Here is a 26176-nt window from a genome sequence, read left to right on the forward strand (position 1 = left end):
ACATGCAGAGGAAGAGATGAATCAATAAAGATGATTGATTCAAGGAGAACAATCAGTAGCTTTAAGGAGTTACCTATCCAGAGAGTCACACACTCACACACACACACACACACACATGTAGAATAGATGTGATGTTCACTGATCATTGTCACTTTCAACCATATCAAGTGTTTTTACAAGGTAACAAATGTCAGCAGAAATGATCTGCTCTGATTCTCTGGATCATAAAGATTCAAGCTCTGACTGTAGAGCTCAGTAATATGTCAAAGTGTTTGAAGAGGAAACATGTTGTGCTTCTATCTTACCAAAGAAAAGAGCAGCAAGAATCATCCACAGCCAATGTTCCATCTCTACAACAAGGTTGAAATCAACAGGAGAAACTAGCTGATGTTCAACATTCAGTCTGACACTTGTTCTCTTCACAGCAGCAGTTATTATTGACACAGTGGTTGAACACTGTGAGGAAGTAGTGCACCGCCTACTGGATGATGTCGCCCTCTAGTGGAGGTAAAAGTAGAGTTCAACAGTGTGGAAAAAGGCTTCCAGCAGCTGGTCAGTGTGTCAGCTTGAGCTCTGAATGTGGAAGTTCCTCTCTCTTCTATACACTGTATTCCGAATTATTATTCATATGCTGTTTTTGTTCTTTTTTTCCCGAATAGTCAATACAATTGACAGTCAATAGGATTTTTTATTACTCAACAATTATATTATAATCTGGATATTATTATATATTATTATAATTTTTTTTTAACTACAATGACGACGGCAGTATTTTTTTTAAATAACTCATAATACAATGTTTCAAATTATTATGCACAACAGAGTTGCAAAACACTCAATTGTTTATAAAGAATTGAAAATGGATGTATTTTTTGCATTTGGAGATTCCATTTTTCACCTTAACTCTTTCATCCATTGAACTTGTACGTCTGTGTATACTTTCAGCCTGTATTTCCTTGGAGGATGCCAGAATTGCCTCCCAGAGGTGCTGTTTTGAGATAAACTGCTGCCCACCCTCATAGAGCCTCCTTTTAAGGATGCTCCACAGGTTCTCAATAAGGCTGAGGTCAGGGGATGATGGTGGCCACACCATGACTTTTTCTCCCTTTATGCCCATAGCAGCCAAGGCTGCAGTGCTATTTTTTGCAGCATGAGATGGTGTGTTGTCTTGCATGAAAATGATTTTACTTCGGACGGCACAGCTCTTCTTTTTATACCATGGCAAGAAATGGTCAGTTAGGAACTCCACATATTTTGCAGAGGTCATTTTGACACCTTCAGGCATCCTGAAGGAACCTACCAACTCACTCCTCATTTTTCCAGCCCAAAACATCACTCCGCCACCTCCTTGCTGATGTCGCAGCCTTGTTGGGACATGGTGGCCATCCACCAACCATCCAGAACTCCATCCATCTGGACCATCCAGTGTAGCACGGCATTCATCAGTAATAAAACTGTTTGAAAATTAGTCTTCATGTATTTCTGAGCCCACTTCAATTGGTTCTCCATTGGTTCAGGGTGGCTGAAATACAGCTTTATGCACAACTGCAAGCCTCTGGAGGATCCTGCACCAAGAGGGTCTTCGGCTCCAGCAGCTTCAAAAACCTGTTTGCTACTCATCAGTGGCTTTTTCACAGCTGCTCTCCGGCAGAAACTTTCCTTGATACGCCTTTATTTCAACCAACCTGTCTCCGCTCTAAATCACACACAAATCTTTTCACAGTACGGTGATCTCTCTTAATTTTTCATGAAATAAATATAAGTTTTCATACCTTTTGCAAGACAATGAACTATTTCATGCTTTTCATCTGCAGAAAGATCTTTCTTTTTTTCCATGTTGCATGAAACCTGTGACTTGCTTAATGATGTGAAACAACCTCCTTAAGTAGTTTCCTTTTGATTAGGCTCACTTAGCAAACTAATGACCAAACCTGTCTGTGAGATTGATGTCAGTGATCTAAACAGACAGGAGAAACAGCACAATTGAAAACTTTTATTGAAAAACTAAAAACCAAATGTTTGTTTTACTGAAATCCATTTGTATAATAATTTGGAACACAGTGTAGTTCAGTAACAGCTCAGCTCCTCCCTGAATCTCTCCGTCTCCTCTTAGATCTGTATTTTCTCTTCTCTCTCTGACTCTTTTTCTTTGTTCATCTTGAGGAAGTGTAATGTCATGTGTATGTCACTCCTGACACATGAACACACAGATCTGACTTTCAGTCAATCATCTTCAGAAATGAAGTTGATTCCCTTTAGACCTTCAGTCATGTGCAGCATCATTTCTGTTCTTTATTGAAGTTTTTATCTTGAGTTCTCCAGCTCGTTCTGCTGAAGTTCAAACCGAGCATCAGAATGGAGAAGAAAGGTGATTTAAGTGACTTTGAACGTAGCATGGTTGTTGGTGCCAGACAGGCTGGTCTGAGTATTTCAGAAACTGCTGATCTACTGGGATTTTCCTGCACAACCATCTCCAGGGTTTACAGAGAATGGTCTAAGAAAGAAGAAATATCCAGTGAGCAGCAGTTCTCTCATTACAACCAAGGTTTGCAGAAGAGCATCTCTGAACACACAACACGTTTCACCTTGAAGCAGATGAGCTACAGCAGCAGAAGACCACACCGGGGGCCACTGCTGTCAGCTAAGAACAGGAGACTGAGGCTACAGCTCACATAGACTCAACACAATTTGGTGTCAACACCATGAAAGCATGGATCCATCCTGCCTTGTATCAATGGTTCAATGGTTCAATCGTTATCATGCTGAAAAATAAAACCAATCCCAATCAGGTGCTTACCAGAAGGAATGGCATGATGAACTAAAACCTGTCTGTACTTTTCAGCATCATGATCCCATCAGTTCAGACAATATCACCAACACCACTGGCAGAAATGCAGCCCCAAACCAGGACAGACCCTCCACCATGTTCACTGAGGGCCACAAGCACTCATTCTTCCAACTCCCTCCAACTCTTCTTCTCACATATTGTCCACGATTGGACACAAACATTTCAAATTTGGATTCTTCCCTCCATAACTCTCTTTTCCACTGATCTTCATACCAATCTTTGTAACCTTACCTTATCTTAGCCTTTTCACCCTGTTCCCCTTCTGAAAAGTGGTTTCTTGCCTGCTCCACAAAGACCATTCCTGATCAAGCTTCTTCAGACTGTAGAAGGGTCAACTTGGCATCCTGATGAAGCTGCCAGATGCTGAGGCAGGTCCTTGCTGAACTTCTTCCAGTCTCTCAATAAAGAAACTCTAAGAAACTTCTCATCAAGTTTTCTTGGCCTTCCAGTCCTTTTTTGTCCTTGACCTCTCCTGATTCTACAAATTTCTTTGTGACAGCTTGAATACCACATCTTGAGTATCCATTTTGTTTGCTGATTTCCCTTTGAGAGTGGCCGTGCTGATGCAAAATGATCATTTTATGTCTGTCAAATTCTGTGACCTTTGGCATTTTGAATGGAGTTATGTGACTGAAAGTTGGTCTGACAGATATGAGCAAACTTCCACTGAGTTAAACTCATACAACATGTGTATGTTATGCTCATGTATGTCTTGCACAAACCCGGTGTAATAGACCTTTTTCACAGCAGTCATTTTGACATGAAATAACAGGACATAATAATAAAATAAAGAGACTGAGAAATAATTATATATGGTCATTATAGCATTGCTAAAACAACAAATGTAATGACTTTTGCACAGGGCTGTGGGCCCCTCCAGCACATGTTTGATCAGCAGTGAACCATTGCTCAGCAGCTGGATACGAGAGCCGCTGGGATGGGCTGAAACACTCATGACACAGTCTCTAAAACTCAGTCTTGTAACAGTGTGTGACTCCCTCTAGTGGATGTTGTGGAGTATTGTGTTGTCTTTGCTCCAAAGGTTTTTGTACAGAGTTGTGTTGTTTCCTGTCACTGTGGGCCTCAGAGCACAGTAGTACACAGCAGAGTCTGTCACTGCAGCAGAGGAGATCTGCAGATCCATTCTGGTTCCATCATCACTCACTTGAACTGACAGCCCAGAGTTTGTTACATTTTGAGTTCCCAAGTGAGAAATGAGGAACTCTGGTGGTTTTCCTGGATATTGTCGATACCAGAAAAAATAATTAGTGCTAGTGCTACTTTTTTTGGAGTATGTGTAGGACAGAGTAACAGAGCTGCCTTCTGAACTGAACTCTTCAGTCTTGACTGGAGTCAGGTCTTGACAGCTGACTCCTAAAGGAAGAGAGAACTCTGTTATAAAGTTGCAGACGTCTCAATAAATGTTTCACCTTCCAAAAATATTGAAATCAATCTTTTCCTTGCTGCAGAATCTAACATACCTGTAACAATGGAAAGAAGCAGTAGAGAAAATCCACAATGATCCAATGACAGCATGTTGAATAAAGGTGATGTTGATGGTTTGTGTCCTTAACTCTGCTGAATATGGAAGTTCCTCTCTCTTCTATAGTTCAGTAACAGCTCAGCTCCTCCCTGAATCTCTCCGTCTCCTCTTAGATCTGTATTTTCTCTTCTCTCTCTGACTCTTCCTCCTGGTTAACAGACTGTAGCAGCTTGTTCTTCATGTTGTTTTTGGTGATTCTTTTATAACAGGAGTCACAATCAGGAAGCTGTGGTGAATTCAAGGGTGGGTCAACTTTTCAGGATTTGCAAACACAAGAACAACATAATTTATTCTGCAGGAGACTGTGCAACTGAATTCAGCTGATGATGGAAGAAATTGAAATTTATTCACATTATGAGCTTTAAGCTGAACTTGAAGCAACATTTTAACATGATTTGATTTCACCTGGTTCACAGAGTTTCAGGTGAAGATAAAAGGATCTCAGGTCTCAGTTGTAGGGAGGTGTTGAACTCCAGCACTTAACAAGTAATAAACCAGCTGGAATTTAATGTAATATATAATCACATATTGTCAGCAAAACAGTGGAAACTCATGTATAAAAATAATTTGATGAAAATTAATCATACCCGTAGAAAATGAGAGGACCTAGGATTGAACCCCTTCCATGTAGATAAGAATAAAATCCATTAAAATCAAAATGTATTCAATATACAGTATGTGACAAAATATATTATGAGTCAACTTATTTGTGATTGTTTTAAATCGTTCATCTTAGCTACAAAATATTCCCACACATTTGAACTTGAGCTCTATGAGACATCAGAGTGTCACTGCCACACTCAGTTATGAATAACACAGCACCTCACTATCATCAGAGATTGTGTCGAATCATTCTGAGTTTTATCTTTGCTGCTCCATTTTCTGTTGTTTTTCTCACCACTACAAAGACTCTAGACTGGATCATAAAAAACATCTTCTGTTGCATTAGTGTCTCTTGGATGTGAGATTAACTGAGCTGTGTGTTGGTAAAGAGATAATTACATTTACATTTATTCATTTGGCAGACGCTTTTCTCCAAAGTAACTTACAAGTGAAGGACAATAGTAAGCTACGGTGCAGTGGGAAACCTTTGTGTAAGTATTAGGTTCCACAGCTATTTAATAAGTGCAGGGAGATTGTATAAGGAAGTGTGTCAAAAGTGCATAGTAAGTGCTAGTTAGATGTCAGATGTTAAGGTTTGAGGAAAGGAGGTGCTCTCTGAAAATATGAGTTTTCAGGAGACTCTTGAAAATAGAGAGGGATACTCATCAGGGAACCACAAATGAGAACAGTCTGGACTCAGATTGCCTTGTGTGCAGGGATGACAATGCAAGACGACATCCCGATGATCGAGTTCAAGTAGATGGGTGCAGACCCAGAAGGCATTCTGAAGGCAGCCATGGATAGTTCATGTAGGTTGATTAGAAACAGGGTGACATGTGCCTTTTTGGGCTGATTGAAGACCAGGCGGGCAGCTGCATTCTGGGCCATCTGTAAAGGTTTCACTGAGCACAAAGAAGAACGTTGCAGAAGTCGAGCCAAGAGACAAACATGGCCTGGACCATGGAGAAGGATAATTGGTCATCAAATAGGACACTCAGGTTTCTTGCAACCTTAGATGGAGTAAAGGATGAAGAGGCAATTTTGACATCAATATCATGATGAAGAGACTGATTAGCTGGGATGAGCAGGAGTTCAGACTTTGAGAGGTTTAGTTGAAGGTCGCGTTCCTTCATCCGTGCAGATATGTCAGAGGGACAAGCTGAGATCAGCACAGAGACTGTGGGGTCATCTGGGTGGACATGTGATAGGACGACCATAGAAAGGATCTTTTGGAGCCATGCACTCTGTGCCCTTCATCAGCAGAGGCAGGTTGTCTCTGGGAGGTTCAGAGGATTGGCTACCGATGGCCGACACCTTTTCAGTGAAGAAGGAGGGAAAGATATCAGCTGAGAGATCAGTGTCTTTGGGGGTGGTGGAGGATTGAGTAATGTTTTAAAGGTGAAAAATAGTTTGAGTTTTTTTAGAGTGTCTGTGGTACTGCTGATCTTATTATTATAGACAGTAGTCCATAAAGCCAGAACATCCTATTATTCATCAGTGATAGAAGAAAACAAGAACAATCCCAGGTTTCTGTTCAGCACTGTAGCCAGGCTGACAGACAGCCACAGCTCTGTTGATCCATCTATTCCTTTAGCCCTCAGTTGTAATGACTTTATGAGCTTCTTTACAAATAAAATTCTCTCTGTTAGAGAAAAAATTCACCATCTCCTCCCCACAGCTGGCTCAGATGTACTGTCCAGTTCAGCAGCCTCAGAGTCCACTGTAACTGGTTTATATTTTGACTGTTTCTCTCCTGTACATCTCCCTGAGCTCACTTCAACAGTTTCGTCATCTAAACCATCGACTTGTCTTCTTGACCCCGTTCCAACAAGGCTGTTCAAAGAAGTTTTTCCTTTAATCGACACCTCTATATCAAGTCTGATTAACTTATCTTTATCAACTGGTTATGTACAGCAGGCTTTTAAAGTTGCAGTAATTAAACCTCTACTTAAAAAGCCTACTCTTGATCCTGATGTTTTAGCCAATTATAGACCTATATCCAACCTCCCCTTTATTTCCAAAATCCTTGAGAAGGTTGTTGCAAACCAATTATGTGATTATTTGCACAGGAATGGTTTGTTTGAAGATTTTCAGTCAGGTTTTAGAGTCCATCATAGCACAGAAACAGCTCTGGTTAAGGTTACCAATGATCTCCTCATAGCTTCAGACAATGGACTTGTCTCTATACTAGTCCTACTAGATCTTAGTGCCGCATTTGACACCATCGATCATAAGATTTTATTACAGAGACTAGAACATATGGTCGGCATTAAAGGAACCACACTAAGCTGGTTTAAGTCATATCTGTCAGATAGACTCCAGTTTGTTCATGTTAATAATGACTCCTCTATCATCACAGAAGTCAGTCATGGAAATCCACAAGGTTCGGTGCTAGGACCAATGCTCTTCAGTCTATATATGCTTCCTCTAGGAAACATTATTAGGAGGCACCAGATAAATTTCCATTGTTACGCAGATGACACCCAGCTGTACTTATCCATGAAGCCAGGTGAGACTAACCAGGTAGCCAAGCTTCAGGTCTGTCTTAAGGACATAAAAACCTGGATGACCAGTAATCTCTTACTCTTAAATTCAGACAAAACTGAAGTTATTGTAATTGGCCCAAAACACCTCAGAGATACACTATGTGATAATATACTGACTCTGGATGACATCACCTTGGCCTCCAGTGCTACAGTCAGAAACCTTGGTGTTATTTTTGACCAGGACTTGTCCTTTACTTCACATATAAAGCAAGTCTCTAGGACAGCCTTCTTCCACCTGCGCAATATTGCTAAAATCAGACCCATTCTATGTCTAAAGGATGCTGAAAAGCTAGTTCATGCATTTGTTACCTCAAGACTGGACTACTGTAACTCTTTATTGTCAGGATGTCCCAAAAATGCAGTAAAAAGTCTCCAATTGATCCAAAATGCTGCAGCACGAGTACTGACAGCAACTAGGAAACGAGATCACATCTCTCCTGTGTTAGCTTCTCTGCATTGGCTCCCTGTAAAATCCAGGATAGAATTTAAAATCCTCCTCCTCACCTACAAAGCCATTAATGGTCAGGCACCATAATACCTTGGAGAGCTTATAGTTCCCTATTTTCCCAATAGGACACTTCGCTCTCTAAATGCAGGTCAACTTGTGGTTCCCAGAGTTTGTAAGAGTAGAATGGGGGGCAGAGCCTTCAGCTATCAGGCTCCTCTCCTGTGGAACCAGCTCCCAGTGTGGGTTCAGGAGGCAGACCCCCTCTCTACCTTTAAGATCAGGCTTCAAACTGTCCTGTTTAGTAAAGCTTATAGTTAGGGCTGGCTCGGGTATGTCCTGACCCATCCCTTAGCTATGCTGCTATAGAGCTAGACTGCTGGGGGATTCCCATGATGCACTGGGCGCTCTCTCTCTATTTCTGTCTCTCTCCCTTTCTCTCTCTCGATGACTTCCTGCCATTAACTTTGTATTTTTTTCTCTCCCGTAGTTTGTGCTTCTCCTCTCTCTCCCTCTCTCTGTCCTCATTCTGCAGGTATCTCTGCCCCGGAAGCAGCAGGATCCAGATCCACCACTACTCATCATTACTATTAACCACTGTTACCTGTCATTATTATTGATAACACCATTACCTACACAGCTGTTCCTGCTCTCTCTCTCTCTTCTCTCCCCTCTCCTCCCCCCACCCCCTCTTTTTATCTTCTCCTAAACCCAACCGGTCGAGGCAGACCCCCCCACCCTGAGCCCGGTTCTGTTGGAGGTTTCTTCCTGTTAAAAGGGAGTTTTTCCTCCCCCCTGTCGCCAAGCGCTTGCTCTTTGTGGGAACTGTTGGTTTTTCTCTGTAACAAAGTAAGGTCTTCACCTGGCCCTGTAAAGTGCCTTGAGATAATGTAGATTATGATTTGGTGCTATACAAATAAAATGAAATTGAAAAATTGAAATTCAAACTTTGCTGATACCCAGAAACAAGTTTGACAATTCAAGTTTGTTTTGCTGTCAGATGACACTCATCTAACGTTAGACAGGCATTCTTCTCCAACAAGATGCGAGCTAACATAGGACTGTCTCATTACTGACAACAACTGTAAGGTAAGAAAACTACAATTGCTACTTTAATGTAGTTGTTGATGTAGTGATGAAGATGACAATGAAGAGGCTGTAGGGATGAGTTCCAGCTGTCTGCTTTATAGTGTTACCAACTTAATCACTTCCAGTCACTTACAACCTGCACCAAATTTGGCACCAACCTTTTGGCTTTAACAAATGCTATGCTACTAAATATGCTAGTTTACTATGAGCAGAGAGGAAAAGAGATCACAAAGAGGACGAGGCCTGCCAGGAGGAATGATTCTGAATGTTCTCTGAAAAGTGGTGAGAGGATGAGCACTTTAAAATGTTGATGATTTTCTTATTATTTTCCGGTTTTCTGGTTAGTAAATCTAACCAGAAACACAACAAATTCACATCTTGACAATCCAGCTTATTGTCACCTCAAAAGAGCCCATTAAGATGCAATTTTAAACAAAAGGCAATGCTGGGAGAACTGTAAGGTAGGAAAACATCTGATCATGCGATTGTACCATTGTCAGATTTGGTTAATTCATACATCTGTGCCAAAATTAGAGTTGAGTCACTTTATGGGCTAAAAATTGGTTTGAGTGATCCTTCCATGTAATATGTAAAGAGCAGATGTCAGACTGCATCATCATCATCATCCAAGAAGTTCAGACCGAAGGAGGAACCTGCAGAAAATTCACCTGAGAGAAACATGAATCTAGACTGGATCATGAGGAACCATTGAAGTGTAACAGTGTGTGACTCCCTCTAGTGGATGTTGTGGAGTATTGTGTTGTCTTTGCTCCAAAGGTTTTTGTACAGAGTTGTGTTGTTTCCTGTCACTGTGGGCCTCAGAGCACAGTAGTACACAGCAGAGTCTGTCACTGCAGCAGAGGAGATCTGCAGATCCATTCTGGTTCTGTCATCATTCACTTTAACTGACAGTCCAGAGACTGGATCTGATAGTATTTCCCCTGACTCCTGATGAGAGATGAGGAACTCTGGTGGTTTTCCTGGATATTGTCGATACCAGAAGAAATAATCACCAGCTCCCTTGGAATACCTGTAGGACAGAGTAACAGAGCTGCCTTCTGAACTGAACTCTTCAGTCTTGAGTGGAGTCAGGTCTTGACAGCTGACTCCTAAAGGAAGAGAGAACTCTGTTATAAAGTTGCAGACGTCTCAATAAATGTTTCACCTTCCAAAAATATTGAAATCAATCTTTTCCTTGCTGCAGAATCTAACATACCTGTAACAATGGAAAGAAACAGTAGAGAAAATCCACAATGATCCAATGACAGCATGTTGAATAAAGGTGATGTTGATGGTTTGTGTCTTGAACTCTGCTGAATATGGAAGTTCCTCTCTCTTCTATAGTTCAGTAACAGCTCAGCTCCTCCCTGAATCTCTCCATCTCTTCTTAGATCTGTATTTTCTCTTCTCTCTCTGACTCTTCCTCCTGGTTAACAGACTGTAGCAGCTTGTTCTTCATGTTGTTTTTGGTGATTCTTTTGTAACAGGAGTCACAATCAGGAAGTTGTGGTGAATTCAAGTGTTTTTCAGGATTTGCAAACAGAACATAATTTATTCTCCTGAAGTGGAGACTGTGCCAGGGCTGGAATTTCATCATTTTCAGGGCAAGGTCACGTTTGCCTTTGATAAGTACAAATTTAATGAGGCATCGCAGCAAAATGGTCGGACACCAAGGCCAAAACCAATGGTGTGTGGCAAGCGAGGAGACACACAGACACACACCTCGAGGTTTTATACATTACAACAGCTGCTTATTTTAAAGGACACCAACAGTAAAATACTGCAATCCAACAACACCACCCTGGGAATTTCACCCAAGGAATTGTGAACCCTCAACTGATAAATATCTCAAAAAGGCATACAGGTTCGTTATACTGAGGAGGCCAGAGACATGGTTCCATCAATCAGTATTTATGAACAATTTATCAGCACAAGGATCATTATTAAAACACAGTCACTCAGTGGCAGGGTAGATGAATATAACTGGAGCTGGGGGCTTACTCGTGGCAGGGTAGGCCCACGGAAACAGGATCCCAGGAGAAGTCACCCTAAAGCCCACGTGCACACACACCCACACAAGTGAAGTCAATACCAGGAGACTCAAGACACAGCACACAGGAAGAGGGCTCCACCACCAGAGGAGGACACCAGCCCCCCCACCACAGGTGCCCAGCTCCTAAAAGAAACAAAACACGATTAGAGGATTACACTTCTCAAAATATACAACATACAGTGGCCTGGCCGCGGACGCCAACAGCAGGCCAGGTCCTATGATGTATGAAGTCACATGAACCAAAATAAAGAATAAAAAAGAGAAAACTGATGCCAGAGTGGGCTACATACCAGTCGGGCAGCGTCAGCTCTCACCCGCAGGAACACAAAGGAATCTGCAGGCCCTCGTCCGCTACAGCAGTCACTACCAGCAGCAATCAGCAGGAAGGCCACTGCTCGGAGCACGGGAAGCAACAGCCAGGAGATCTGCAGAGCGGGAGCAAGGTGAACCGGAAACGGAGCGCGCTCTCAGCAGGAAGTGACCCGCTTTTATAGTGTGTCCTCTTGTGCTGATTGGCCAATAATCACCAAGCCATCTAACAGAAAGACCCTCATAGGCCAGAAGCCACGACCACAAATCTTTATTCTGCTACAGGTGCAATAAGTGATAATAATATAGTCTGAAGACATAACTGAATACAATCAGCAATTAGGAGTCAGTGTATTAAAAACAGAACTGAATTCATTCATTTCTACACTGAATGTCTGGTGCTGTCTGATTTTTCTTAAATTCAACAATTCATTATATTGTTACTTTTAATGTTATTATTTTAATGATGAAACAGAGTCTGTAAACGGACTAAGGCTGATCACAATTAATCAGAACAAGTTTCAACAGTTTCAGTCCAGTCAACCATTAACAGTCATCACAGTGTCCTGTAGGATCGTTTCCCTTTAGCTGTGCAGGCAGACTGAACTCAGCATAACACCTGTGTAAAACTGACACCTACACGGAGCGTTGCATTATGGGTTGTTTTTAGCTGTAATGCTGCTCAGCTAACGAGTGTGTTAAAGTGTGTTTATAGTGAGCATGTTAGAGTCAGTCAGCTCTGAAAGTGTTTCCTTATTTTCCTGTGATGTGTTTTTCTCTCATGGAGGAAATAATTCATGGAGAGTGATTTATTTTGTCGCATTTATTCGTCACTTCTTACACTTTTTTCAGAAAAGTTGTTTTTAATCGATATATTCTCATCACGGGATTCAGACGCCGCCATGATTGTTCATCACTTCCTCCAGTTTCTTCAGGTGTTTTAATTTAAGTCACTGAGCTTCTGTGATAGTTTCTGTGATGTGTGAGCAGCAGTGTCTCCTCCTGACTGCAGGTCACCACCTGTCATCAACAACCACCGCCTCATTATTTATAGATGAGGGACCTTCACTGTGTCAGTGGGTTCAACTAGAACTGAGTCCGGCCTGGATGCAGCGTCCTGCGGGTCAGCAGCGGGGGCCTGAGCCGCTGCAGCCCGCTGCCCCTCTCTGTCCCTGAGGGAGGAACCGGCCTCATCACCGCCTCTGACTCCCTCAGTGTGAGCTCAGTGTACAGCAGCTATATGTTCAGAGGCATTCTTCATTTAAATTAAATCTTTATAAAAAATCATTTTGATATATTTTTCATTTTCAGATCAAATATCTGTGAAACAGAACAGTGAAACATAGAAAGAGCAATGACGGGACATAAAGCTTCACTACAGCCCTGCACACTTTTGGTTGTTTTGTTGTTTTAAAGAAGAAATGCCGTATAAATCTGCTCCTCAATGACAGAAAGTAAACGTAAAAACTTATCTGATGAGTTGTAGTTTTCTGTCACATTCAGCATCAATATCTTAAAATTGCCTAAAAGACAATTTAAACGTAATATTTCTGCCTGGTTATGATTTTTTAAAATGTTGATTTTAATGTGACTTTCGGCTCTGAAGCTTCAGACTGAATGTTGTTGCTGTATAATCCGTGTTTAAGGCCCCGGGCCGGTCCTGGATTAAACATCTGTTACACATCAGTCCTCCAGCAGAGCACTCGTGAACGCGCAGCAACAGATTGAGAACATTTTTCGCTCGTTCTCATCGCCCAAAGGCATGATGGGAGTGACGCTACTGCGCAGTCTCTGTGGGCCGCATAACGCGGAAGTAACCCGGAAGCCAGAAACTTTTTCTGCGTATGCGCCAGGCGAGCAACTTGTATTGAACTGAATGGCACCATTTTTAGATCCGTCATCCAGGTCTGATAATACATCCATGGTCTGTGTAGGTTTGTGATTACCTAACACTGTGCAGCAATATCACGGTCACCTTTAAAACACTTGTATTAATACTGACACTGTACAGTGTTTAGCTGCTTGTGCTTTTCACATAACGTTAACTGTTAGCTAATGTTAGCGAGTGTGTTTGCTGTTTATCTTTACATTACACGTTAAATTTCGTGCTACTTGTTATGTTCTTATGCTTATAAAGAAAGCTTCATCTTGAACATTGTGCTAGCTTCAGCTAGCTGTTTATTTTGAGAACTCAAGTTGTCGCACACACAAGCACTTCATCTGATACCTGTAATAACATTCAGTCTCACAGAGCTCTGTAGCTTAGCAAAGCCAGGTAAGGGTCAGCCTTAAAGTGCTTTGCTTTTTTTAACAGTCTCTTTACAATTTGGACCCCTTTTTCTGCCTGACCATTAGCCTGTGGATACAAAGGGCTAGAGGTGACATGTTGAAATCCATATGCCTTTGCAAACTCACCAAACTCAGCACAATCATATTGTGGACCATTATCACTGACAACACATTGTGGAATTCCATGTCTGGCAAAAAACCCTTTCATGTGTGATGACAGACTGTCCTGATGTACTGGACAGCTGTGCAACTTCTGGAAAGTTAGAATAATAGTCAATCACCAGAAGATAGTCTTTGCCATGTAGATGGAATAAATCAGTGCCTACTTTTTGCCATGGAGCAGTGGGCAGGTCTGCTATCAGCATGGGCTCTTTTGTTTGTTTGTAATGATGTTTGAGACATGTTTCACAATTTTGTACCATCTCCTCTAAGTCTCTGTTGATGCCCGGCCAATAAACTGCCGTCTCTCGCTCTCCTCTTACATTTCTCCGCGCCCAGGTGTCCCTCATGAATGCACTGAAGCATATCCTGACGCATGGATTGTGGGATGACAATACTGTTTCGTCGCAGCAACGGTCCATCAGCCAGACACAAATCCTCACGCACAGGGTAAAACCCTGTGCAGACCCCCTTAGGCCAACCATTCTGGATATGGTGGGACACTTTTTGCAGCAGAGGATCTTTTGCTGTTCCCTGTACAATTTTCTGTAACATGACATCTGATGTTGGGAGCGAAGCAGTCACCATGTTAATGTGTGTTTCAGCATCATCAGTCACCGGCCTGACCAGCTTGTCACTGTTCAGAGCTGGTGCTTGTGATAAAGCATCTGCCAGTACTATGTATTTTCCTGGCGTGTAAATAAGTTCAAAGTGATACCTCTGTAACGCCATCATCATGCGCTGGATCTGGGTGACATGTCATTAAGATTCTTTTTTCTGATGGATAGGAGCGGTTTGTGGTCAGTCTCTGCTGTAAATGTCGGCAATCCATACACATAACTGTGAAACTTTCCACATCCAAACACTAAGCCCAACGTCTCCTTTTCAATCTGAGCATAGCGTTGTTCGGTCTCTGTCATTGACCTCGACACATATGCTACAGGTTGCCATTTGTCTTCATGCATTTGTAGCAGTACGGCTCCCAAGCCATCTTTTGAAGCATCGGTGGAGATCTTTGTCAGTTTTGACGGGTCAAAGAATGTGAGGACTGGCTCTGTAGTTACAGTCTCCTTTAATTTTTGCCACTCCTCCTCATGTTGAGCAGTCCATTCAAATACTGTGTTGTGCTGTAGCAACTCTCTGATGCACGCTGTCTTAGAGGCAAGATTAGGAATGAATTTGCCCAGGAAATTGATAATTCCCATGGCTCTCAGGACGCCTTTTTTGTCAGTGGGAGCGGGCATATCCAGTATGGCTTGCACTTTTGGCTGGTCAGGTTCCACTACTTCACTTGTGACCTTGTCTCCCAAAAAGGTCATCTCTGTGACACTAAAGAGACACTTGTCTCTATTCAGTTTTAGTCCATTCTTTTTGACTCTCTGTAAGAGTTTCTCCAGTCTTTCATCATGCTGTTGACGTGTTGTTCCCCAGACCACCAAGTCATCTATATAAACTCTGGTGCCATCCAGACCCTCTATCATGGACTCCATCGCTCTATGGAAGATCTCTGGTGCTGATTTAATGCCGAATGGCAGCCTCAAGAAACAAAAACGTCCAAATGGAGTGTTAAAGGTAGTATACTTGCTGCTTTCTGGATCCAGCCTCAGCTGCCAGAACCCGTGTGAGGCATCTAACTTGCTAAAAAACTTAGCACCAGTCATTTCACTCATGATCTCTTCTCGTTTCGGGATCTGGTAATGCTCTCTCTTAATATTTTCATTTAAATCTTTGGGATCAAGGCAAACTCTAATGGCACTTGTATTCTTCTTCTTGACACATGTAATGGAGTTGACCCAGTCTGTGGGTTTTTCCACTTGTTCAATGACACCCATTTGAGTCATTCTCTGTAGCTCTTTTTTCAAGCCAGCTCTGAGTGGTACTGGCACTCTCCTTGGGGCGTGCACTACAGGCTTGGCATCATCTTTGAGCTGCATTTTGTAAGTGTAAGGTAATGTCCCATGTCCCTTGAAGACAGAAGGAAACTTATCCACTATTTCTGTACTTCCCTCACACTGTTGGTGTTCCTGTCTTTTGTCTTGCTTGACTATTTTGATGTTGTCAGTATTTATCTGATAGACCCTCTTTACTAGACTTAGGTCCTCAGATGCTTTGTCTCCTAAGAGTGACTCGTGTCCATCTGGCACAATGGTGAATAACAGGTTATGCTGTTTGCCTTTTGCCATTACTGTAAGTCTGCATCCACCTTTTGTTTGTATTGGCTGATTATTATAAGCCTTTAGGGGTGTGACTTTTTCTGTGAATTTCTTAGGCTTCTCAGTCAGTGCCTTGAAATCTTTCTCACTAATCAAATTAGCTCTAGCCCCAGTGTCAATTTTAAATGTTACAATTGTCCCATTAACTAACAGTGGAGCAGTCCATTTGTCATCTGTTACTGTATTTACAGACTGACCTGCATCCTTTAATCCTGAGGATAGTGCGTTGTCATCTTCCTCATGTGACACCATCTTTATGAAAAATATTTTCTCAAATCATCACTGTCATCCGATTCTTCCAGCACTGTGTGTACATCCTGTCCCTTCTTCTTAGAGAGACACATTCTGGCAAAATGGTTTTGTCCTTTACATTTTGCACATTTTATTCCATAAGCAGGACATTGTCTTGGTCTGTGTTTCTCGCCTCTCTTGCATGTGAACATCTCCTTGTCATTGTCTTTATTTCTGGTGTCACTGCTGTTAAATTTACTCCTTGGCTTTCCTTTCACGAACACGGCGTTCACGGCCTTGGTGTCGTGGTGCCCTGTTCCATGAGCAGCCTCTCTGAAAGTCAGGACTTGTTGTTGTGCAAGCTCACTGGCCTGACATATTTTTACAGCACTGTCCAACGTGAGGTCTGTCTCTCTCAACAGTTTCTCCCGAAGCTTCTTCTCATTTGTCCCCAAAACTATTTGATCTCTTATCATGGAGCTTCTGAGATCACCGAAGTTACAGGACTGAGCCTTAATCTTGAGGTCGATGAGGAAATTATCAAATGACTCACCCTGGTGCTGCACGCGTAAGCGAAAGACATATCTCTCGTACGTTTAATTTTTCTTTGACATGCAGTGCTCGTCAAATTTCTTTAAGACCTCTTCAAACTTGGCGGCGTCTTCGGGTTGGGCAAACACAAAGGTGTTGAAGACTTCTATTGCCTCTGGGCCGGCGATGGTAAGCAGAATGGCTATTTTCCGTTTCTCCGCTCTTCCATCCACCCCGACCACCGCAATGTACAGCAGGAACTGTTGTTTGAATGTCCTCCAACATGCATCGACGTTTCCGGTCAGTTTTAACTGACCTTGCGGTTTAACTGCATCCATTGTGTTGCTTCTTTTCTTTTATCCCCACTCCTGGTACCATGTTATGTTCTTATGCTTATAAAGAAAGCTTCATCTTGAACATTGTGCTAGCTTCAGCTAGCTGTTTATTTTGAGAGCTCACGTTGTCGCACACACAAGCACTTCATCTGATACCTGTAATAACATTCAGTCTCACAGAGCACCCTTGAGGTTATACTGCCACCTATGCCACCTAAAATGAGGGAATCCACAACTCTCTGATGGGGACACAGCGGCCAGTTCAGAACAGGCCAAACCTGCTGAGCATCATGCTGTGTAGCTGAAGTCAGCTGGTGAAAGAAATGATCATTGTCCAAGATTTTATCCACATTATGAGCGTTAAGCTTCACTTGGACCAAGAATTGAACAAGATTTGATTTCACCCGGTTCACAGAGTTTTAGGTGAAGATGAAAGGATCTCACCAGGCAAGGATGCAGAGAAACATGTTGTGTTTCTGTAACAGTCATCAGTGATCATTATGTGTGTAGATGTTTGTCCTCTGGACCAAACTGTCAGGTTGTGTCCAGTAGTTTCAGCTTTCAGAATGAAACAGCAGTGAAGATGAAGGACAGCCTCAGAGGACGTGTCTGTTCTTATTTCTATTAATACTGCTCATCCACTGAGTTCTCATCCCACACCTCATGGTCATCAGAGTTTCATTGTTTAATGATGCAACAAACTCTGATTGAACCACTGAAGTGTAACAGTGTGTGACTCCCTCTAGTGGATGTTGTGAAGTATTGTGTTGTCTTTGCTCTAAAGGCTTTTGTACAGAGTTGTGTTGTTTCCTGTCACTGTGGGCCTCAGAGCACAGTAGTACACAGCAGAGTCAGACACCTGAAGCTTCTGGATCGTCAGAGGAACTGATGTTGATGTCTTGTTGATTGCAGCATTAAATCTCTCTTTCTGGAACTCTGGAGCATGGTCTACTGTCTGTGAGATGCATTTCAGCATGTACTGTGGGAAACCATTGACTTCTTGTTTGTACCAGAACAAAGTGGGACTTGGATCATTGGTCTCAAATTTACAATCCAGTGTAACTGTGTCTCCTTCAGTAGCAGTGACATCTGCTGTTGTCTGGATCACTCTGTCTTCTCCTTTACACTCTGGGGAAGAACAGAACATGCAGAGGAAGAGATGAATCAATAAAGATGATTGATTCAAGGAGAACAATCAGTAGCTTTAAAGAGTTACCTATCCAGAGAGTCACACACACACACATGTAGAATAGATGTGATGTTCACTGATCATTGTCACTTTCAACCATATCAAGTGTTTTTACAAGGTAACAAATGTCAGCAGAAATGATCTGCTCTGATTCTCTGGATCATAAAGATTCAAGCTCTGACTGTAGAGCTCAGTAATATGTCAAAGTGTTTGAAGAGGAAACATGTTGTGCTTCTATCTTACCAAAGAAAAGAGCAGCAAGAATCATCCACAGCCAATGTTCCATCTCTACAACAAGGTTGAAATCAACAGGAGAAACTAGCTGATGTTCAACATTCAGTCTGACACTTGTTCTCTTCACAGCAGCAGTTATTATTGACACAGTGGTTGAACACTGTGAGGAAGTAGTGCACCGCCTACTGGATGATGTTGCCCTCTAGTGGAGGTAAAAAGTAGAGTTCAACAGTGTGGAAAAAGGCTTCCAGCAGCTGGTCAGTGTGTCAGCTTGTGTTATCTTTCATCATTGGCCAAGCTACATTGGTTGTGAGTCAACAAATAGAAACTGGTTCTCTGTTTGGATAGTGGAACAGAATGTGTGTAATCTCCCTGCTTTAGGAGTGTTGAGTTTACTGCCTTTTCTCATTTCAAGTAAACTCGCACATTCGTTTGATGAAGTTAATGCAGGAGACAAATTCTGAATTCTTTTCACTAATTTATTAAACAAGCTTTCACAAAATTAAAAGAGGATCGTTACAGAGCTCCGGGTCCAAACTATCTCTCCCTGACAACAACATGCAGCTGTGCCAGTTCACAAAGTTTGACACACTAACTTCCCCCTAACCCGGTCTTTTTATTACTGTTACACAAAGAAAGCAAGGAATGTAGGTTGAACTCTTCTTCATTGGCTGTTGCCCGACCGGCCTTCGCCCAGGCGCCTCCTTCGTGGTTATCTGACTCCATTTGACCTCCTTCACTCCTGCCTGGCAACAGCTGATTTTTCTGTGTGTGGAACAGAGAAGAGAAGACAGAGACAGACACAACCCTCCCCTTTCCTCAGGGCTGTCTCCCCTCTATCAGTTAACTGTGTCCTTTCACACTTCTATCCTCATCTTCTACCTTTGCAGTCTATTCATGGCATGTCCACCCCGCATCTGAAGAACAACCCCTCCACACATCCTTGGCTTCACTATCTGTAACACCCTGCTCCCTTTTGAGACTTCAGCAACTCCCCAACCTATAGTTAACAAAAGCAAGCATCATAACCTTGCAATCCTCACACACACGCAATGCTATTGCACAATGCTAAAAATATCCTTCAGGAGTCTAACCTGTAAAATTTATCTCCTACAGATTTTCACTGAATTCAGTCTCAAAAATACAGAGCAAAGCGCATCCTGTAGCCAAAGTAAGGTCAACATACAAAAATGGTAAAAAATACATGTAACTGTGATGGCAACCCACTAGCCGAGTGGTTAGGACTCATACTATGTGGGTGTAGATGCACTGAGCAGTGAGGCTACATCCACACTGCTACGTTTTCGTTTGGAAACAGCGTTTTCACATGAAAATGATCTCCGTCCAGACCAGCATTTCAACTCCATATCAGAAACAATCTGCTTCCATGTGTGACCATTCACTGATACTGGGCATGTGCAAGCCGGTGTAAACAGGAAGCCAGTTGTCTCAGGTGTGCTCAGCTGATCATCACTGGTTGTGGCGGCTGAAAAGAGCCAATCAGGGAGCGACCCGGTGTGTCTATGTCATCGTTTCCAAAGGTCTCCGTTTTCGTCCGTCCAGGCTACAACGCAGCCCCGGAGTCTTCAAACTGAAACAGGCCCAGCAGCGTTTTCGAGGCTTGAAAACTCTGCAGCAGAAGTGATTTCAAATGAAAACGTCGTCGTGTGGACGTAGCCTGGGTCATTGGTTCGACTCTGCACCAGTCAGACTCTGCTGCATGACCTTTACCTGCTTTCTACTGCTGTATTTCCTGTCAACCTCTATTGTCCTAACACATAAACATATAAAAATGCCCAAAAAAACAAAAAAAAAGTTTTCAATGTTGGATGAGGGTGGAGATTTTGTAAAGTTGATCATTTCACAGCAGTTAGTTTGAACCGTCCTGTGAAATTAAATGAGTGAAGATGAACTGTTGATGATTTGCAAATCATCACATTCTGTTTTTATTGACAACTTTTTTGGAAACAGTGTTGTTCTCCAAAAATGATATCCACACACTCCCCCACTGATAAATAGAGTAGATACTTTATTGTCCCCTTAGGGAAACTTTTTCCCACTGAGTGAACATGTGAACATGTCATCCTCCACCAGCATGACCATCCTGAATATGTTTAACTGTATATGAAGTAATATATATATTATAATATAATATATTTAACTAATACAGTCCAGCTTTCTTTATTCACCTCAAAGAGCAAATCAAGGACGGACGTTATGCACAGGAGGCAGGATAGATCACAGCAAGTGTGCATGTGTGTGTCGATTCAGAATCAGAATCAGAATCAGAATCAGTTTTATTGCCAAGTATGTTTTCACATACAAGGAATTTTTTCTGGTGATTGGTGCAATTGATCAGCAACAGTGGGGCTCTCTAGCCTTGTTGATGAGGCTAATAGCAGATGGGAAGAAGCTATTTTTGTGGCGAGAGGTTTTGGTCCTGAAGGACCGCAGCCTCCTGCCAGAGGGGAGTGTCTCAAAGAGTTTGTGTCCAGGGTGGGAGGAGTCAGCTACAATCTTCCCTGCACGCCTCAGAGTCCTTGAGGCGTACAGGTCCTGGAGGGACGGAAGATTGCAGCCAATCACCTTCTCAGCAGAGTGGATGATACGCTGCAGTCTGTTATTGTCCCTCTCTGTGGCAGCAGCGTACCAGATGGTGATGGAGGAGGTGAGGATGGACTCAATGATGGAGGTGTAGAAGTTCACCATCATAGTCCTTGGCAGGTTGAACTTCTTCAATTGCCTCAGGAAATACATCCTCTGCTGAGCTTTTTTGATGAGGGAGCTGATGTTTAGCTCCCATTTGAGATCCTGTGTGATGGTGGTTCCCAAGAAGCGAAAATGCTCCACGGTAGCCACGGGGGAGTCACACAGGGAGATGGGGGTGGGTGGGGCTGGGCTCTTCCTGAAGTCCACTATCATTTCCACTGTCTTCAGAGCGTTTAGCTCTAGGTTGTTCTGCCTGCACCAGGTCACCAGACGCTCAGTCTCCCACCTGTAGGCAGACTCATCGCCATCAGAGATGAGTCCAATGAATTCATTGAACAGACACACACAGGAACACACAACCAGGCTGTACTATGTTTCTTAATATACCCTCATTAACTCACCACCAAATATGTCTCCAAAGACACATGTAAGAATCATATTTAATGTTGAAATCATTGTAACGTTCCACCAGCTGGTTTTCCATATTCTACCTTTTTTGGCGTGGGTGCCGGCGGCAGCCAGGACCTGAGGCATTTTGTCTTCAGGTTGTCTCAAGGTCACTGTGACCTCACAAAACAGTTGTTGCTGTGTGAACGCAATACCTCTGCAATGCCTTGAGGGAATTTCTTCAGACTTTGCAAAAACGTTCACCAGGCTAAAAGATGAGCTGATTAGGTGTCGGTGTCTAAGGGTCAAAGGTCAAGTTCTCAGCGACCTCAGAAAAAGTGGTTTTGGCCTTGTGAACGCAATATCTCCAGAACTCCTCAAGGGACTCCCTTCAAACTTGGCACAAATGTCCACTAGAACTCAAGCACTAATTGATTAGACTTTAGTGGTAAAAGGTCAAGGGTCACATTCATGGTGACTTCACAACCATGGTTTTTGCCTTGTGAACGTGATATCTCAGTAACACCTTGATAGAATTTCATTAAATTTGGTACAAACCTTGACATGGACTTAAGGATGAACTGACTGGATTTTCATGGTCAAAGGTTAAATATCAAGGTCAGTGTGACCTCACAAAACACTGTTTAGCCATTACTCAAGACCTCACACAGCAACCGGCACAACATTTCACAGAAATGGTTGTTATTTTATTTGGCCCTGGATACACAGGGATGTGATCTGACACTGGTCTGAGTCTCAGAGGCATACAGCCCAACGTCTGAGTCACACTGTCCTGCCTAGTGTATCTCCCTGAATTAACATTATTTCCAAACAGGTTTCTCCCAGTAGATCTTGTTAGTGTGAGGTCTTCAGATCAACTTCACCACCATTGTTTTCTGTGAGGCTCTTCAATGATTGGTGGACAAAGCCAGCATGTATTTGGAGCTGTTATTAATACCTGTGTAGTCTGGTCAAATTCAGGTGGAAACTGGTTGAGTCTATGAGCTGTATCATCGTGCACCAGTCCAGCAGTCTCTCAGATGCACTCCCAGTTTTCCACCAGCAGTTCTTCATTAGTGTATGTGTCTCCAAACTGACTCTCTTGTTGTGAGGTTGGTGCAGTGGTGCAGCTCAGGTTGTGTTCATGTTGTGTTCATGTTGATCAGGTGCAGCAGAACATCTTTGGTTCTCAGTTTGGTCTAAACCTGTTGTTACGGCCGTAGTGTTGTGCTGTGTGTTTTTGTTTGCTGTCACTCCAGGTACCGCCCTCCTGTGCCAAGTGGGCGCACCGGTGTCCCATTGCTCATTAGAGCAGGTATAAAGGCTGAGAGTGGAGATGTGCAGGTGCCAGTGGGTCAGACGGCAGTGTGAGGCTGTGTGTGAGCTAGCGAGTGGTGACGGCTCTGATCATTGTTATCAGCCAGTGGGCCAGTTTTTGTGTGTGCACCAGATACTTTCTGCGTGTTACTCCCTGTGGCTGGGAGGGTGTTCTGTTACAACTTACCGTTTCCTGTTTGTTGCCCTTTCTTTCTTTTCCAGGTTCTACCGGCTTCGCCCATTATCCGGAGCCCGTTTTGTGTTGCCGTGAAGGGTTTTTTGGTTAACTTATTTAATTTATAATAAATTTCCTTATTTGTGACCTTACATTTGTTTCCTAGTTATTCCTTCTCCCCGGTTTTATTTAACATTGTTACTCCCCACTCCCCTGGACCACTTGGGGATGTAACACCTGTGTTTACATCTCCCCCTGCTCAGACGACTTCTTACAGCAAACACCAAGTTTTACCAGTGTTGATGTCAACATGTCACTGAATTCAGTCATGGGTTTTACAGAAGAGAGGTCACATGTTGAGTCTGTGTTGCTCATACAAACACTGTGATGAGTCTTTCCTCCAGCCTCTGCTCAGAACTCTGCACTGGACCAGGTTTAGTTTCTCCACTGGTCTCCAACAAGGTAAAATGAACTGGTCTGACCCAGGTGATCCAGGAGACCAGACTTGTTTGAGTCCAGATTCAGTAGAAACACAGGGTCTGTTTTCTTTCTCTCTGTGTTTTCATGTCAGTTTTCCCAGTTGTTTTCTACCACTGGGGGCAAAGAGGCAGAATATCTACCCCTGCTCTCACTGTGTTTAACCTGTGTTTTCTTTGAGGCAGTGTCAGCTCATCTTTGATGAAGTCATCTCTGTTGATTCAGCTCAGACGTCTCCTGTTTTATAACTGGCACTTTTACCTGAAGTATTAAAGGTTTTTTAGTGGAACAAATATCACAAGAACTAAAAAGACTGATCATTTAGACACAATCAGACTTTTCATGTTTGAGTTTTTTCTCCTGGATTGAAAATGTCAGATTAGTCTCTGCTTTAAAGGTGAAGTTTGGAAGTTGTAATGTTCTACAGCAGTGTCAGGTTGACAGCAGTGATGATGGAGGTTTTGTGAAAGCTGCTGTTTCTTTAAATTCAGACACTTTGACTCTTCATCTTGTGAACTGCGGTTCTACTGGATGTTTGCTGAAGATTGTTTGCTGCCAATTCTCTGGGACCTCTGCTCTTTGCAATATACACAACTTTCTTGGGTCCAATTATCTGCTTGCATGTCTTCCTATATCACTGCTATGCAGACGACATCCTACTATACCTGTGGGTCCTGCCATATGACCCCACTGTCTCTGCGTGGATCTCGGCCTGTCTCTCTGACATATCTGCATGGATGAAGGAATGCCACCTTAAACTAAACCTCTCTAAGACTGAACACCTTGTCACCCCAGTCAATCAGTCTTGTCATAACAATGTTAATATCAAAATTGCCTCTTTATCCCTTTGCCCAACCGAGGCTGTAAGAAACCTGGGTGTTAGGTTTGACATTGAGTTTTTATTGTTCATGGAGTTTTGTGTTTGAAGCATCATCCAGGGGGTTTGAATGACAGTAACCCTCTGTAAGCCTGACAGCAGCTCCTCTCCTGCTCTGAGCAGCAGTGTAGCTGAGCAGAGTCGGCTGCAGCCTGTAAAGTTATTAGAGAAACAGTCAGTCAGACAGTCAGCAGGAGTCAGTGAACAGCCCCATCATTTCCTTCCTCATCAGTATCAGGCTGACAGCAGCTACGAATCACATGCTTCCAGTTTATCTGTTGCTAATTGAGTTAGCCACAAAGCTAGAGAGTGGCTTGGCTTGTCAGTAGAGGACAGTGAATGAGCCGTTAATGTTTAGCGTTGAACTCATTCTGCCTAAAGGACATCGTGGTAAATATATGTGAGAGACTTTGTGTCAGTACTGTTGAAGTCAGTGCGCTGGAAACACAGCTGATTTTTACCAAAGACATGAGAACAGTAGTTTGTCTCAGTACCTCTTGAGAATTAACACTAACCCCATTAGCTGGTGTCTGAGCATCACATTTCACACAGCTGACGACAACTTGTGATAATAGAGGGATTAATACACCTGTGGAGATGCAGTAGAAATAAAGGTGTGAACACGAAGATGTTTCACTTTTCTGTGGAAAATGATGAACATCAATATTTCATCTGATTTCTTTAAAGCATCGTCAGCAGAAAATCAGTGTTGCCTTAAAATCATGTTCAGTCATGGTTTAATACACAATTTTCATAATACAGCACAAATATATTCCTGCTGAAAAGAGAAAAACTTTGAATCTGAAATGATGAACAGAAAAGTCATTTTTACTTTGTTCAACACAGTTTCAGTTTGTTGTTGATGGAGTCTTGTGTCTGAAGCTTCATCCAGGTGGTTTGTCATTGATGTGGATTTGCTGCTCATGTGAATCCTCCCACAGTGTTTCATTAGCAGCTGTAACCACAGTGACTCTGAGAAAACAGGAATTAGCAGAATCCATCTGATATCAAGCTGTGCTTTGAATACCACTTCCCTCGTCTTTGAAGAGGAGTCAGATATCTGTCTTCAGGTTTTTGTACAGCCTCTTCTACACTTTGTATCACTGTGTTTCTAGAGCACAGTAGTAGAGAGCTGTGTCTGCCAGGGTTAGTCTGCTGATGGTCAGTTCAGTTGATGTGTCTGATGCTTGGGTTTGATATCGACTCGGGTCAGGATTATATTGAGCTGTGCTCTTCTTTGCTCCTTTCAACAGTATAAACTGAGGAGCCTGAAGGTCAGAATCATGTCTGTACCAGTGAAGGACAGGATATTTATCCGTTGTCTGATATTGACATGTGAGTGTGACAGATTGTCCTTCTGTTCCTACTCTGTGGACACAAACAGCTCAACTGTAGCTCACATCACAACTACATTGTACAGGACTTCATCACAAAGACACATTATTGTGCCTTTTCAACTGTGAAAGTGATCAAATGGAGGTCAAATATCTTGTTGCTACAGCAGGTGAACTGAGACTCTCATTTGTTGTCAAACTCACCTATGAAGTGAGAGAAAAACAAAAAGAGGTAAAGCAACATGTCTTTGGAGGAGTTGAAGCCAAACAGACAGCAGATGAA

General features: G+C 42.6%; 1 protein-coding gene and 1 gene segment (V, D, J or C); one reads left to right on the forward strand and one right to left on the reverse strand.

Annotated features, from left to right (window-relative positions):
* Nucleotides 1-26176, forward strand: part of LOC139628550 (uncharacterized) — a 352652-nt gene that overhangs the window by 46613 nt on the left and 279863 nt on the right. The gene's annotated exons all lie outside the window — the stretch shown is intronic.
* Nucleotides 17973-21860, reverse strand: LOC139629742 (T cell receptor alpha variable 14/delta variable 4-like). The segment is given in 2 exon segments: nucleotides 17973-18322; nucleotides 21818-21860. Coding segments are annotated over 2 exon segments (393 nt in total).

Source organism: Trachinotus anak, unplaced genomic scaffold (genome assembly GCF_046630095.1).
Source record: "Trachinotus anak isolate AG129_WGS33_773 ecotype Australia unplaced genomic scaffold, CSIRO_AGI_Tana_v1 ptg000012l, whole genome shotgun sequence".
NCBI classification, from domain to species: domain Eukaryota; kingdom Metazoa; phylum Chordata; class Actinopteri; order Carangiformes; family Carangidae; genus Trachinotus; species Trachinotus anak.